At 36.8% G+C, this 17,947-nt stretch overlaps 1 protein-coding gene across 1 annotated transcript in view; it reads right to left on the reverse strand.

Moving 5' to 3' along the window:
• Positions 1 to 16,356: 16,356 nt before the first annotated feature.
• Positions 16,357 to 17,947, reverse strand: part of LOC150101379 (alpha-(1,6)-fucosyltransferase-like) — a 63,249-nt gene continuing 61,658 nt past the window's right edge. The window contains exon 10 of the mRNA XM_090400786.1: positions 16,357 to 16,704. Within this exon, the coding sequence (XP_090256912.1) occupies positions 16,357 to 16,704 (348 nt within the window). The remainder of the gene's footprint in view (positions 16,705 to 17,947) is intronic.

Below are 17,947 nucleotides of genomic sequence, written 5' to 3' on the forward strand. Positions count from 1 at the left end.
GCTTTCCAAACTATTCCCCCTCCCCGATATTTGCATGCTCTTTAAGATCAAGTAATCAAGTATTTTAACTGGGATAATCAGCTCTTTAAACAAATTGAAGTTGTGTGTATGATGAATAGATCTAGATAAAGCAAATCGAAGAAAATGAACGACGATCCTTCGAGGACAATCGGTGATAATTGCTGTAGTTGATGGGTGAGTCTTGAGTTCAGTATAAAGATTCTTGTTTAATTTCAGCATAATAAGTCTGTGAATCTCGTTGGAATTTGGTTTAATAATAATGCAAATATTTCACATTGCTGTATGCCAAACTTGCTGATAAGCAAATAAGTGCAATTAAATGAAAAACAGTTAATAAATGAATAAATATAACTGAAAATTTCAAGTGTGATTAACATCGTTACCTATGCATTCACAACAACGTCGAAGACCAAGAACGGATTTCATGTTTGTAATTAAGATATTTAGGATAATCATTAAATATCCACCTCTCACCAAGTTTTCGTGGTTGTTGATGTTACTGCACTGTGCGAAAACGGCAGACAGTAAACGAACCCTAAATACTAAGCTGTTCTGTTTTCAACTTTTTAGGCTTCCAATAAGGGTTGTGGTGTCACATGGGGCTACAAAAATAATCCAAAGATAATTTTTGTAGCCTAACTAAAGATTTCCTAACTAAAGATTTCCTAACTAAAGATTTGCACAGACATTCATGTGGGATTGATAGTGTTTGTCTGACGGTTTGTTTTGCAAAGTCGGTGGGGGGAGGGGTACATCTTGTTTCAGGAAGAAAAGCCTGTCGCTCACATTAATTGAAAAGTCCTATAGAGGTTCTAGCATCTCAGACTGGATTCAACCTCAGGTCAATACCAATGGCTATGTGGAGGTTTTCGAGAATATTTTATTATAATTCAGAATTCAGGATGAATAAATTAATAAGTTGTAGTTAAGAAGAAATAAAGAGAAATCGATTCTTACCTGTTATCAAAACGACTTTGCCTTTTAGATCTGGCATGATGGAGACAGTATGCAATTCACTGCTTATTCCTGACTGAGAGGAGAGTGTACTGAATCATTTCGCAAACCACTGGTTTGGGCAAAATTTATATGTTTGTGAACGTCATGAATAACTGTGACGTTAATTCCTCGTCATGCACAGCATAGTTATCCCTTCATAGAATAGTTAACTATGTGTGTGTGTTTTCTGGCTTATGTCTGCCAACGATCTACTTAAAAAAATAGGAACTTTTTTGCGATCATGAAGAAACACCTTGCGCTATTTCCTGTTGTAGAACTGTGTACATTCGCATCCCCCTACACACACACACACTGATAATGGGTCAGCGCAGTTTAACAAATTGACACAAATAGAATGTCGACACTGAAGATTATCTTATAGAAGTATGGTTAATTAGATTGTCTGTCATTACTCAAATACATGCGTGTCAAGGATAACACACCAGCAGTAGCGAATTCAGGCTTTAGTTTGTCAGGGAAGGGGTGGGGATTTACGAATAATACAGATGGTTTTGAAATTTTTGTTTCATTAATATAATTTACTTCAGCTTTTTTTTTTTTTTTGCTGCTGTCATTTAAGGAGGTCATTTTGAAGTCTTGCACTCACTATACCTTTGTTGCTAAATAAACATTTCTTTAACAAAATGCATTTAGAAACCTTCAACATAACCTCCTTTTTCGTTTTATTCAGAGTCTGGCTTACAAACTGCCTTGACTATGGTTGCTATTACATCATCCTACTGGCCATGCATTCCCACTGCGTGCAGAACTTTTGAAATGACCCTCGTATTTGGTATTGACTAAAAGAGAATCCTTGACACACCTCTGCTGTTTCTGAATCGCATTAATAAAAAAAATTACACATCTAATAAGTACGAATTTTTACATCACATCAAGTTACAATAAGCACAAAAAGATAAAATTTACTAAACAATTTACGTTAATTTAATTATAAATCATTGATCCTCTCGTAGATATAAAGCTGTCATTATTGACGCTTTTCCAGATGTGAAGAACATTTTTAAACAAGATTTTAATGTTTTGTGGTTTGTTTGTTAGAACAGAAAGTGTGATTTTAGACGAGAGAGAGAGATATTAGAGCTTAAAAATGTAGTTAAAAATAGATGAATTATTCTCTTCTGAGATACAACTGTGCCTTCTATTATTAAAATAAAATATGTCACTCGGTTCGAAGTTGCTCCTCTAGAAAGTAGGAAGGTAAGTAAGAACGAGGATATCTTTTAAAATAACTGAGCTGGTTTATTTCTAGCATTAAAATAGGTATGCGGAGTAAATTATCATTTTTGTACATATCTGATGGTACAGGGTACGGATGGCACTCATTTGCGATCATACAAATATAAAACATTTGCAAAAAAAAACAAAAAACAAAACTGAAACATCTTCCAGTATAGCAAGGGGTTGAGAAGACACGGATGTTTTTTGTTTGTTTGTTTGATTGATTGTTTATTTATTTATGGGGAACCCATCTACGAGAGGTTGGTAAACATATAGTGCACTGGTACCACGAATGTTACAGAGAAACAACAGACGACCCAAACGCGAAAGAGTTGGATATCTGTTAATTATATAATTTATTATAAAAAGACATTATTTTCACTGCTATAACATTTTAGTTTAAAGGTTATTGATAAGATGATTGTCAACGATGATACTTGCAATTAAAAACTACTTAGTGCTGATTCCCACGAGCACATCATCATGCAGTCAAACTTCATGAAGCTGTTTCTCCTGCTTCCTACAGTTGTTGTGATTACCTGGAAAGATGAATATATAAGACGATATATTTTTTTCTTTAATAAGATTTTTCTTCTTTCAAAGGTTATTGACGAGGTAGTTGACCCAGTGATGATGCCAAGAACAGTCAAGAAGTGCTGATCTACTAACAAACATCAAGGAAGATAAGCCAAAGCTAGAAAATCCTTACTCCCCTTACTCCCCTACCGCCATTCCATTTCCTCTTGAATTTGCATCTCAAGGTAATTTGCATCTCAAATTACAAGCAATATGAATGCCTCCACATTCCTCTCAGTAAACAAAAATGTTGGTATCCGAAGAGTTCATCGAAAAGACAATTCATCGAAAAGGCAATTCATCAAACGACAATTCGCCGCAAATGCAATTCATCGAAAAAACAGTTCACCGAAAATTTAAAATTTTCGAAAATGTTATGAGAATATTGATCCATTTAGAACAAAACCTGAACCGTGAATAAGGAGATTACAATTCTACTTTCACAGGGAAAAAATATAGAACAATATGGTTCTTATAGTCTTTTTTGTCCGATAACTCTTTCATGTCTGTTCATGGGACTGATTTGCCTGTTTCCGGAAGAAAAGTCCAGCCGTATCTATATTATGCCTGCTAACTTACCTTTAGGAGAACAGAACTGATAAAAATTATGCGTAAATGGGATCCAACTACCCAGGTCTTTCTAACTAAACGGCTTCGCTTTTACCGATTGAACTATGCGGGCTTCATTATTATTATTGTTGCTAGTAGTAATATGCGACTTCAATACAGCAATTATTATGGGATGAATTTTACTCAGATTCGCTATTTGAAACTTTTACAAGAAAATGTCGAACCGTTCCAGTTTTCAGTTCAGCTATATTCGGGGCGACAAAGAAATAGTGTGTCCAAATAAATTCTGTACTGTATTACAAAACTCTCTGACTTAAATGACTTAGTAGTAGTTGTTGGTACAAGAAGCTGTCTGCATGGTTCAGTTTTTGTTCTAAATGGATTCGATAACATTATCGAAAATTTAAAATTTTCGGCGAATTGTTTTTCGATGAATTGCATTTTCGATGAATTGTCTTTCGATGAATTGTTCATTCGATGAATTTTCCTGTAACCAAAATGTTAACCAATGGATTCTCGATGGGTAGTATGGAAATCCCTGCAGCCTAATATAGAAACGATCAACGGTATAATTAGAGGAAACAATCCTGATGAACGAATTCCGATGCTTGGAACTCTTAACGAGGTTTCCACAGGTTTAATAGAAATACTATGAGTTGAATTACTATGATGTTTTAGGATGTTCGTGAATCATTTTTATCAACCAGCATGTCGAATAAAAGTATATATATATATATATATATATATATATATATATATATATATATATATATACTCTTAAAAGCATTTAATGAGACTACATTAAAAATCATAAAGAGTTGAAATTAACCAGTAAAGCATGAGTTGTGCGTATATTTTTTTATAAATTCTTCAGTGCTTAGGGGACAACAATCACTGTATCTACTTACTTCTCATGATTTTTATAGGTTGCAGGCCAATGGCTGTGATTCAGGACACATAGTTTTCTTTTTTACGGACACGATTCGTGTTTGTGCTTTTTTGCCTCACTTCACGATTCTCCATGCTCTTTATTATGGCATAAAGAACATAACTTTTCCTGAACGCCTTGAGTGTAGTATTGTTCCCATTAGTTGATTTATGCCTCATAACAAATCTTCTGGCGTAATAAATTTTGAATAACCTTATGACTCTTCTCATGGAAAGAAGAGATAATTACGTAGCAGAAATACGACTTTGACATTTAGATAGAAATCTTCAAGGAAAACGTTTTTGGGCATCCGTCCAGATAAGATTCGTGTTTGTGCTTTTAGTCTCACTTCACGATTCTCCGTGCTCTTAATTACGGCATAAAAAACTTAACTTTTCCTTAAATCCTTGAGGGTAGTATTGTTCCCATTCGTTGATTTATGCTTCCTGACAAAACTTTCTGCGGATGTAATAAATTATGAATAACTTTATGACTCTTCTCATGGAAAGAAGAGATAATTACGTAGCAGAAATACGACTTTGACATTTAGATTGAAATCTTCCAGGAAACCGATGTCCAAGGCGCATTATCTGACGCAGTGTTACACAGATAATCTGACATATGCAAAATGTCAAATGGAACATCATTTTTGGCACAAAGCAAACCTCCAGTACAAATTGGTTAAACGCACACACACATGCAGTCGTTACAGTGTCGTTTTTTCCACGCCATATGAAATGAATACCTTTCCTCTTATATTTTTTTTCTTTTCGATATAAGATTCAGTTTGTTACACTTATAACACTCATCAATGTAATTAATCTCTCATTAACCTGTCTTGTGTATTATCCGCTTATTCATCTGTTTTGTACTCGGGTTCTAATTCTTTACTAATTCAACTCGACATTTTTGGGTATATTCTATTAACTACATTCATTCCATTCTGGGTTGTAATTATATATATATATATATATATATATATATATATATATATATATATATATATATATATTAAAAAGAATTGAATGACTAGAACCGAGATTTAAGTAAAAATGTTTTAATATAAAAACACGACTTGTAACAGCCTTCATCATAACAGCCTTTAATAATAATGAAGGGGATACAAATCCTTTGATGTTTACCTGCCAGTAAGCGAAACTCTAAGATCTATGAGTTTCATACCGAAAAACTATCGGCAAATCCAAGTGTAAGTAACCACTTGGTAGTACAACACCAAAGCAGCTCGTATCAAAGGTGGAGCAAGCTCCCTCACTATCCTTGATATTTTCTCATAATATACTTTCTCATAATGTAAAAACACAGCCCCTAGGGGATGAAATGCTGTAATTACATTATGAGGAGAGGTCATTACCCAGACCGGTTTCAACCTTTTTTTTTTTTTTGAGGTCTCATCAGTGAGTAGGTAGACCTGGAAGATAACAAGGTTTAAGTGAAAAGAACTTACATACCTTCACTATACGAATGCCATAAAGGTGTGCCTGTATATTATAACATAGACTGAAAGCCAAACGGCTATTTTTCTGGCAACCTTAATAATAATGAAGGGGATACAAATCGTTTGATGTTTACCTGCCAGAAAGCGAAACTCTAAGAACTAGGACTAAGATATATGAGTTTCATACCGAAAAACTATCGGCAAATCCAAGTGTAAGTAACCACTTGGATTTCACTTAAACCTTGTTATCTTCCAGGTCTACCTACTCACTGATGAGACCTCAAAAAAGGTTGAAACTAGTCTGGGTAGTGACCTCTCCTCATAATTTAATTACAGCATTACATACCCTAGGGGGCTGTGTTTTTACATTACAATATATATATATATATATATATATATATTGGCTGCTCTCCAGCCAAGAGGCTGCGGGTTCGAATCCCGCTTAGGCATGGATGTTTGTGATTGTTTTCCACCTTCATACATTCATTCACCCAAGTATAGATACACTCTCTCAATATGGATTGGGTCACCATGGGAATAGGACAAAGTAGACCCAAACCTCCCTCAATGGGAGAGACCTTCACCCTGCAGTAGGTAGAAAAATAGGCTGTTTATCATCATATATATATATATCATATACAACACGACAGTGAATTGTATACACAAATGACTAGAGAAAAGACAAAAATATGTTGAGAGTTAGAGGTTATATGCGTTGGGATAGGCGGTTCTAAAGGAAAGATGTATATGGAATGAAAGAAATAGGGTGAGAAGTACGTTGGATGAGTCTAGAGATGAACTGTATATAGATGTTGACAACATTTGCCCGTGTTCTTTACACGATTAGAGGAAAGTGTAGGAATGGCCAGTTTAATGGAACAGTTCCCATGGCCTACAGAAAAAAATTCTGTGGGAAGGCGAGGAAGTAGGTGTGAGAGGGAGGAGGGGGGGTTATTTCTTAAACGAATAGCTTTCTTTGCACAATCTAGCATTATGAGAGAGGTTTTTTTGGATTAATCCAGATGTGAGAACATATTCTAAGGTAGCGTAGATTTGGGATTTTTATTATTATTAAGGGAGACCTCCAGGAAGTAAGGGACTCATTAAGGAAGGCCACATACTACACGCACCAGCTATCATATTTGTTCTCTTGAATTCGTTCACAATGCTTGCACACACAACATCCAATGGCAATCCATCCCAATTACACACTCTTATTCTTTGTTCGCCTCCATAAAATAAAAAAGTCCATCAACTGTATGATCCTTTCAAATGTTTGCAAGTCTCAATCTTATCAATCCCCTCCTTCTCCTGTTTACTAGTGTCTGCAGTCTACAAATTCTCATCTGTCTTCGTAATCAGTATTCCACAATCCCGGATATCATTTTTAACACTTTTCATTGCATTCTCTCTCTCTCTCTCTCTCTCTCTCTCTCTCTCTCTCTCCACTGTATCAGAATCACAACGGAAACCAGGGGACCAGGCCTGCTCTTATCTTTACATGTCAACGTTCAGCACATTGCAATTATCTTTTGAGTTGTATTTGCAATCTTCTACTTGGGCCCCTTAACTTCAACTTCCTCTCCATTAACACTCCAAATTCCCTAGCCTGATCAGTTTTCTTCTAGCATAATCCCAACAATATACAGTAAAACCCCTTTTTTACACTTTCCTGGGGACTGATGGAAAAAAGTGTAAATAGTAGGAAATGTAAGCAAACATTAAACAAAGGCTAAAAGATGACTTACTGTTTGTATGTGACTCTACATACTAGATTACAAAATTTAGTAACTGAAAATAAATGCATTTACAATTACTTATATTTATCTATTTAAAAAAATCTTTAATCGTTGATTGTTTTTGTTTTTTCTGCACTCTTATAAGTTCCACCTGCCTCTCCACAGTGTATAAGGCATTAAATGCCCCATCGTCTCCTAATGCACTTGCAATATACCGCCGCGAAACAGAGATAGTTTCCATTGCTTCTTTACTTCACAGTCTTGTTCAACTTCTTATTCCTCTTCTTCTTCACCAAGGTGGTTGGAAAGGATGTCTTCTACACTTGGTACTGTCTATGTGATCGTACCATCATCAACATCATTATAATCTTGAAATGAGGAAGACTCCTCCATCACATACCAGTTGTTGGGCTCTGACATATCTTCTTCTTCCTCCTGTAGTTCCTCCTCTTCCACAGTTGTAACTCCTGCCTTCTAGAAACAGTTGGATATGGTTTCAGGAGTAACACGCAACCATGCTTTGGCCACATAATGCATGGTACCAAGGATTGATATGGTCATTTGTTTTGGATCCATACCATTATCATGCATAAGCACAGCTTTTTTCAGCCAGCATTTTTCTATATTTCCATTTAAATGCATGGATGATGCTCAGATCTAATGGCTGAAGCTCACTTGTACAATTAGGGGGAAAGACCATTAATCTAATGTTTCTGAGCTTCATATCTTCAGGGTGCGCAAGACATTTGTCTAGCAGTAGTAGTATTTTGTGGTGATTTGCCCCCATTTTGGCATCCAGAGCATGCATGGTGGATGTGAAGATGCTGCTGGTCATCCATAGTGTGCTGTTGGCATCATACGTAAGCAGATTTTTTAGGTTCTTAAAACACCTTTGCTTTTTAAATTTACCAGTTATCAGTGGAGGTAATTTTTCTGATCCGTTGACCATGATCAAAACAGTTACCTTCTGCTTGCTGAGTTTTCCACCGTCACACTTCTCTCCTTTAAAACACAATGTTTTACTTGGCAGAATGTTATAAAAGAGCTCAGTTTCATCAACATTGAAAATAGTTTTCGGTTCGTAGTCCTGAATAATAGTCTTTAGTTCATGTTTCCACTGGTTTGCAGTTTCCCCTCAACACTATTACTTTCACCACACACTTGATTATACACAATATTGTGACGAGTCTTGAAACGATCAATTCATCCATTTGACGCAGTAAAACCATTAATCCCCAACCTCGCAGCAAATTAAAGGGCTTTCGCTCGTAGTATAGTACAATCGAGTGGAATACCCGACGCTCGCGTAGAAACAAACCACTCCGCACAAGTTTATCCAGTTCATCGTATGTCGATGTCCAGATATATTTTCGTTTTTTGACACAGCGCCAGATTGCTTTGCATTCAGTTCAATGCTTGACCTATTTTTTTACTATGGACACGGAGAGTCCGAGATCTTTTGCGAAATGCACACGTGTTCGGGCATGCCAATCTACACGTCGCAGAATTGCCATCTTTTCTTCTACCGAAATACATTTTCTGTCTTTTTTTCTCCATGTTACTAACATGGATCATCCACCACTGCAACGTGAAAACAACTATCACAAGCTAATTACGTAGCAGAAATTCTGCAATATTAGTTCGTACTGTGATGGAAAATTCAAGGTATCGCTCATCACTACATCACTGCTGCAAGCGTGCAAGTCACTACAGTGGCGGAAGCGAAACTACAGTCGAACACAACGCCATCTGGGAACAGAAATGCGCAGATTTCCGCAGAAATCGATTTTAATGAGAGGAATTTCGAAAATCAGTGTTGTCACCCGATGAAAAACGCAAATCACGGGAAATAACGTCCACATCAAGTTGTTAATGGCGGGAAAACAATACATCGTAAGAATAGGCCTTAAGACGGGACCAACGGAAAATGACGTAAATTGCGGGAACGTAAAAACGGGGTTTTACTGTAATAAGATATTGAATATCTAATCATGTCAAAGTGCATGACTTTACATTTACTGATGTTGAACTGACATCCATTTTCCCAAGCCCACAATTCCAGCTTATTGAAATCATTTTACGATTACTGCATATCAGCAGCATTCCTGATTACCATACCTACCTTTGCGTCATCACCAAATAGCTATATGTCGCCTATCAAATTCCTCCTACTCTCATTAATGTACAGATTAGATAAGATTGGGCCAAGGGCTGATCCTTGTGGTATACCACTTGTTACCTTAAATCTTCCAAGCTCACATCCTCCATATACCACTTTTTGATATCTGTCAGTCAGTCGTCCTCTTATCCACGCTAATATTCTATAATCCAAATCCATAATCTCCAATTATTGCAACAGTCTTCCATGCTGTATTCTGTCAAAAGCCTTAGCAAAATCCAAAGTATCATGGTGTATCCATTACCCATGTCTAGCTCAATGGTAATACTATTATAGAATGTGAGCAGATTGCAAAAACATGACCTTCCCTTAGTAAATCCATGCTGTTCATTCAAAATAGAGATTCTCTGCCAACCCATTTCTGAATGCTAGCCCTAACCAACTTTTCTAAAGTTTTCACCACTACTCCAGGGATACTGATTGGTCGATAGTCTTGTGCAATGAGATTATCATACACCCTTTCCACTCCTGTGGAGTTTCCTTTGTTCTGAGACTCATATTAAAGAGCCTGGTTAAAGGAATAGCCAGTTCAGTTGAACACTCTTATTAAGCACCCGTGCTGATATCCCATCAGTTCCGTATTGCTGAATAGTTATTCAGTTTGTGCAACAGCTGTAATACCTCCTCCTCATATACCTGAGTTTCTTCATTCAGTGAAGAGGTAGCAGTGAAGTCAATGTTGCATGCACTATGTTGATAGCAAAATGGGCACTCGTTAGTTGAACAACCTCTTCTACATCTGTCATCCTAACATCATCTGCATTCAGTAGAGTTATTCTTTTATTCATTCTTTCTTTCTTTCTATTTGCGGCATGTCGATAGAATTCTTTGGGGTTATCTTTAGTTTGCAGTCAGTTTCTTTTCATACTCAGACTTAGCTTTTCATACAACAGTTGTGATTCTTCTGGCCTGCGCTTATAATTTTCATAAAGGACACATCGTCATGCACACGACACTCCTTCCATATCATCGTTTTCTTACGAATCTCTTGCTTGATAAGATTACACATCCATTTGAATCTAACCTTATTTATTCTTCGAACTCTAGGGACACATTCTGATATTGCATCATTTAAGTATTTTTAAATGCTTCCCATGCACTTTCGATATTCTTCCCATCCAGCAACCGACACCATTGCGCTGAACTCAGTATACTCCTGAGTTGATAATAATTTCCTGCTTTGTAGTTCAGCATGTAACGTTTTCTGAATGGAAGATTCATAAACTTAGTCACTACCCAAATGAGTACCGCATTATCGCTGTCACCAACTGGAGGCAGAATAGTTATTATGTCTTTAACTGAAACACCCTCGGACACTATAATAAAATCTAACATTCTTTGACTTCGAGTTCCTTCTGTCACATGCTGCTTGAGGAAGTTGTCTCACAACAGCTCAATAAATTCAACATTTTTACTGCTACCCAATCAATGTTCGGATTATTAAACTCCATTATGATTACTCTTTTCGCGCCAATCGTCTTTATTTGGTGATGCATTTCTTCATCACGCAACCGATCCACCAGGTATGTAACAACACCCCATTATGTATTTAATCTTATTAGATTCCACCTCACACCAGATGGCTTCAAACTTAGTTCCACATGAAAAACTGTTACTAGTATTATATTACAATCTATTAACTGAATTTAAGTCATCTGATATAATTTGAAGCACATCCCCTCCCCTCTCCTATCTTGTCTATCCTTCCTGGAAATACTCTACCCTTTACACTCGATACCAGTTAATGGATCTGATTCTGATAGCCAGGTCTCACTAATACCTACAATCTGAGGTCCCAACATATTGACCAAGGCAGCAAACTCTAGCTACTTTTTTTCTGATACTCCTAGCATTCGTGTGGAGACATAATAATCTACCTGCATGTTCTTTTGTATACTCTTATCTGTAGTCTGCGTGACACAGTTGGACAACTTGCATATGTCTATTCTTTGGTGCCGTATATATGCAAACATTTTTGCACGCATTTGATGGGTCCGAACACAAACTCGAAATCGTTCTCTTCTAGTAATCATTTCCATGATAATACACATTCCCGTCATTAACACAGTTACATAATATTGTCGCTCTTACATATATATTCTTACCATTCCTCCCATTATAATTTAGTTTCCGTGACTTTATCAGGATGGATTAAATGTGAAAGTCAACCCAAGAAGAGAATGGTGTCAACTGAAGAAGTGAGGCATGGTTTATCGTCTAGGAAATAAGGCAGTGTTGTGATAGCATTAAAATTCACTAAAACTAAAATATCTTTTTCCCAATTGGAAATGGCCAGAGGATCGATAGGTATGACATTGGCCATAGAAGATCTTAAATCTTGTTATCTGAGTAGTACAAGGTTTTGTGAACGGGGAAGAGAAATGAAGTGTATTTTCCTCAGCAAAGCTATGAATATTTTCCGTAGGAAACAAGCTTAATGCATTTGGCCCTTACAAATGGCTTATAGTTTTTGATGATCTAGTAAGCTGAGTCAGAAGCTGGAATTTTTAACTTCAGCCATCAAGTGTTGACCGTATTGTTAGCATGGCTGCATGGGTAAGAAAACGTTCGTTGGGAGAATGATGAGCATTATCTGGATTTCTGCTTGATCATTATTGACAGCAAACAATTCAGCTTCTTTTCCAACTTGGTCTGTGTAGTTAAAGTAGGAGAGCCAATCGAATTACGGACGTTGAAATCTCCAAAGAAAAATATTTCCCTTTGTGGGTAATTAGATTATTTGAGGTAAACTTTCAGATATAAATAATCAAAACGTCAGTACAGTCCGCAGAAGAAACCAAAAGTGACAAGAAATCTTGAGACAAAGTAGATCGTATGCAAGAGACTGCAGGTCTAATAACTTTCGGCATGGGATGTCAGACCTGACAGAAGCGTATCTCCCCCCCCCTCTCCCTTTCTTACGAAAGGTATTATGCATGATGCAATGTGAGAAGTTTAGGCGAGCTGTAGACGTAGAAGATGCCAGTTGAGGTTCAATGATGAAACACAGATCAGGTTTGGATGCCCGTAAATGCGGACAATGAATGTTAGTAATGAAACCTAACCTAGGGTGTTGGTAAAAGCTGTATGGAAAGTTTATATATATATATATGTATGTAGAAAGTATTTTACCTTGGGTATAATAAATGTTAAAGATACCAAGCTATTTTAAACTAATCCTGGTTTTACTCCATTTCCCAAGTAAGCAAACAGAAAAACAAGTCAAGTTTGCGCCTGCAAGTGTTGCAAGTCTAGCTGACCCTGCACGTAGTGCAAGACCAAGGCAACTCATGGTAAAAGTAGAATAAGCTCTGATCACTAATCTTAATATTTACCCTTAATGCAAAGCACATATCTCCTGGAGGAGATGTATGACGCTTTGTATTAAAGGCAAGGGGTCACTACCCAGACTGGTTTCGACCTTATGAATAAGTAAAGCCGTCTCTAAAAATTCGGACGATCCCTAGACCACCCAATTGTTGGCGAAAGACCTTCCATCTCAGCGCTGGCTCTACTCAGTGATGGCCTTCCACCCACCACCGAGCAGAACCGCTCATATTCCGAAGAAAAGCATTCACCGACAAAGCCCCTCACCGGGCCGTGTCGGAAAACACTTTCCCCGGAGACTCAAATTGCTCCCTTAAGGCAAAAACCTTAAGAGAGCGAACTCATAATAGCCCCCACCGGTTTCGACCTTTGTTGAGGTCTCATCAGTGGGAGGGAGGCTAGAAATACCAAGATTTTAGTAATACGGAGCTTATAAGTATTTTACCAGAACAAGTTACCATACGGTGTTTTAACCTTATTAAATAAAAATCTCAGGAGAAGATATAAATGTAGAAAGTATTTTACCTTGGGTATAATAAATGAGATACCAAGCTATTTTAAACCTGGTTTTACTCCATTTCCCAAGTAAGCAAACAGACAAACAAGTCAAGTTTGCGCTTGCAAGTGTTGCAAGTCTAGCTGATCCTGCACATAGTGCAACACCAAGGCAACTCATGGTAAAAGTAGAATAAGCTCTGATCACTAATCTTAATATTTACCCTTATTGCAAAGCACATCTCCTGGAGGAGATGTATGATATTTTGTATTAAAGGCAAGGGGCCACTACCCAGACAGGTTTCGACCTTTATTGAGGTCTCATCAGTGGGAGCCAGGCTAGAAATACCAAGATTTTAGTAATACAGAGCTTATAAGTATTTTACCAGAACAAGTTACCATAAGGTGTTTTAACCTTATTAAATAAAAATCTCAGGAGGAGATATAAATGTAGAAAGTACTTTACCTTGGGTATAATAAATATTAAAGATACCAAGCTATTTTAAAACTGGTTTTACTCCATTTCCAAAGTAAGCAAACAGACAAACAATCTCCTGTGTAACTGTGTAGCTCAGTGGATGTGGCGTTTGCACACCACGGCGCATGGCCGCACGAAGGAAGGCTTGGTTTCGAGTCTAGTCAGCGACTAGAGGAAATTTTTCTAAGCCTTTTTTCGACCGGTTCCCGAGTTAGTCGATCTCTGGCACGGGCAAGCGGGTTTTTTCTCCCGGAAACTCGGGTTTTTCGCCCCGTAATCTCAAGAAAATCGACCGTAGAACCCACATTACTTCAGACATTAAATACGAGTGTTAGGGTTAGGGACTACGAGATGGCGGTACCTGTAGAGCCGTCTGTCTTCACTGCGTGCCGCTTAATTAGTGATAGCCTTGGGCCAGCTATCTCTGATTGGGTACCAGTGGAGATTGAACTGCCCACTCAGTCTCCAAAAAGTTAGATAGGGAAAAAAAACGGCCTCGCCTACTCCCTGTATATACGGGAATAAAAAGGCGTTAGCTGATTTTTTTTTTTTTTTTGTGAATCATGTATATATATATATATATATATATATATATACATGATTCACTTCGCATTAGGTCGTTTCTATATATATATATAGGAACGACCTAATGCGAAGTGAATCATGTGATAAGCAGTTTTGTTTATTGTCGTGTGTATGTGATTGTTTCGCTATGAATATGAATTATAAATTGCTTATTATTTTATTGTTGTTAATAATGACAGATAAAATTTAAAAAAAAAAAATAAAGTAAGGTGCTGTTGCTTCCAATGAAAAGAAAACTCGTAAATCTATTATATTACATACTAAGATTAAAATGATTAAATTGAATGACGATGGTGTATCAAACATTGTGATAGGCCGCAGGCTAAACTTACTGTAACAACAGTAAGTTTAGCTACAAACAAAGATAAAGTTCTCAGTGAAGTTAAGAGTGCTACACTAGTTAATGCTACCTGACAATCTTATTGCGAAAGTTCTAAATTTTTCGTTTACGTATCTGACGTAAATAAACATTTCATTTATTTTAAATATTTCATTCACTATTTGAAAACGTTATTAAACCATTACCTGCATCTAGAAGTGGCAAGAAAAAAAAAAAGGCAGGACGGTCGCCTGGATGTGTCGTATGCATGTAAGCAATTGCATAAACGCCAAAAAGTCACTTTGGTAAGAGTTCCCTGCAAATTGTAACTATGGTTAATAACAAACTTTTAAGCTGAATTTATATTGTTAGCACAATGATTTCTCGCTCTCTCTCTCTCTCTCCCTTTCTTCTCCTCTAAATACCCATTATATATATTTAAAAGGAATGTGTTATATTTGTTTTACCTAATTTTTCTTGTCTTTCACTTTTCACATGTTTTTTCTACAAAAATTTATTTCATTGTACAACATACTATTGCTTTTATTACTTAAATAAGATTTTTCAAATGCAACGTTTTACCAGAATGTTGAAATCGGTATCTTATTCTTTACATACGCTTTTCGGAAAAGGAATAAACACCTGTGAAATCGTTTTTTACGGCCACGCATATGGCGAAAACGATCTGGATGAATGGGTTTTATTCAACTCCTATATTTTGAATCCTTACAAAAAATTGTTCAGCCATTCCATTATTAGTTTCAGTTGGTTTTTATCCCCCCCCCGTTCCTCATTAATTGCAAGAGGCACAGTGCGTCAAAATGTCTAAATGTATCTAGTTCAGTAATTTGGCTCCGAATCAATGGAATTTAAGAACATTTGGGACTTTGGATATACCAGAAGATGTACATGTGGTTCAATATTTTTTATTATCCAAATTATTCGAATTGACATTACTAATTCAGCACACTACTCGATGGAATAGCCATTATGCATCTTAGATAATTTTGTTTTTCCTAATGCTCTATCTACCGAACTGTCATGTTCCCGCTTCCTGAATGAAAGCGACATTTTGTGCGTTATATCACATGAATATTGGAACCACAGACTTTCACGTGACTGAATAAGAATTGGATTCTCACTCAGTCACGATGTGTTTGAGCACTGATTCTCAAAGTAGGGAACATTTGTTGAGCATATAGTATTGCATCACAGAACGCTCCAAATTTTCAGTAATTCATCCTATCTCACTCTTTTGGACTTTTTCCTATTACTTTTATCTAAAGAAACCTAGCGTAGCGAGAAGAAAACAATAAAAGAATAGTTGCACTGTTCTTTCACCAAGTTCGGGATATTTTGGATGTTTTAAAACTATTGAAGTTTCCCTGGCAAATGAAATAATTCAGACGAGCTAGTCTCAGCACTGTTTGGTCGTCATAGAAAGCATTTTAGGTCAAAGGCTTCACCTTAATTTGCACTGGATCAAAGTAATCGAATCTTTTTATCGTTTTGTAGGCAGGAAAAAGTCCTCGTTTATTTTCAGCATTTCCTATAAAAAGACCATCATATTTCTTGTTTCCCAGGCTTAACGTGAACACATAATCCAACATCCTTATTACTTCACCTTTATGGAAACTCATTTCGTTGTGTGACAACGCCACATGATCGTAAAGTGCTTCACGGCGTGGAGTATTCACGAAAGCATAATGATAATGGATATCTAAAGAGTGAATCACAGGGAAGGACGCACTATTCGCTCGAGATCCAAGCATCAGCTCGTAGGCAACACGGCAGAACTGCAAAGAAAACAACATATTAAAGCGAAAAGAACATACTTACGAAGCAATATATTAAAGATTTTGGGGATATTATTCGAAAACTAGGGTTGGTTGGCTGCAATTTAGAAGTGACATCTCGTTGTCACGCTCGTGTTATTGAGTTGCAAAGATTTCGAAAGAGCGTTAGCTTAAACATCCTTTATCAATTCAGACAATATACAGCCAAGTAGCAGCTTCTAATTAACAGACAACCATATTTTCTTTACTGAGATAACTTTCTCAGTAAATAACTTATTTTTACATATGAGGTGCGCTTTAAGATATATCATTTCTTCTTTTTAGATGAAGTACGTCACTTTTCCCCGCCCCTCCCCCATTTTAGTTCAATTGCGCTGAAATTCTTGCCATAATCGCCAATAAATTTACTTTCACGTTATATATTTTGCAAACTGCGTTGTGTTGAATGTCTTTATAGACGTTACATTCCTTTATATTACTGACCTGTGACGGATCAATAATATTTAACCCTTAACCAGAGTTACACACAGCTGGTTGAATCTGGGTATTAATGATTCTTGTAATGGGAGCTATTTTGTTTATATGTGTATTTCGAGTTATGTGTTGATTACACATATTACGAGGGGGCAGGTGGTCTGGAAAGTTCTGATAAACACCTAGAACAACAATTAATTAATTGTATGTCTTCTTATATATCCTAAAAGAAAAATAACAAAATTATTACAATTCGATGAAATGGAGGTTAAAGGGTTTTAATATATGTTCTTTCTTGTGGTGGTTATATCAGTTGCTGTAATATCATTTATGTTTTAGGTGTTATCAGAACATTTTCCAGACCTCTGTTACATAAAATGCAACATGTGAAAGAAGTAACTACCTGATTACCACTATTTTGCATCCACTTACTGAGACATTCTCACGGTTAGGGCAATTATAAAGGCACACTATTATCATCACCATCATCATTAGACCTCCATGGAGTCAAAAGACTCATCGAGGGAGATCTCTCTCTCTCTCTCTCTCTCTCTCTCTCTCTCTTTCTCACACACACAGTTCGTTTCACACCGCCACATTCACCGCCTCCACACTCTCGGTAAAGGCATTCCAGTCACTCACCACTCTCTATGCTACAAGCTTGCTCTCATCCTCTTACTCACACACCTTCCTTATACAGCTTCCAGGATTACCTCTTGTTCTCTCCTATCCTCCCCCATTCTATGGAAAAACCTCTTCCACATTAATC

This window comes from Typopeltis vanoorti, chromosome 11 (genome assembly GCF_054136105.1).
Source record: "Typopeltis vanoorti isolate ZY-2024b chromosome 11, IOZ_Tvanoo_1.0, whole genome shotgun sequence".
Classification (NCBI taxonomy): Eukaryota; Metazoa; Arthropoda; class Arachnida; order Uropygi; family Thelyphonidae; genus Typopeltis; species Typopeltis vanoorti.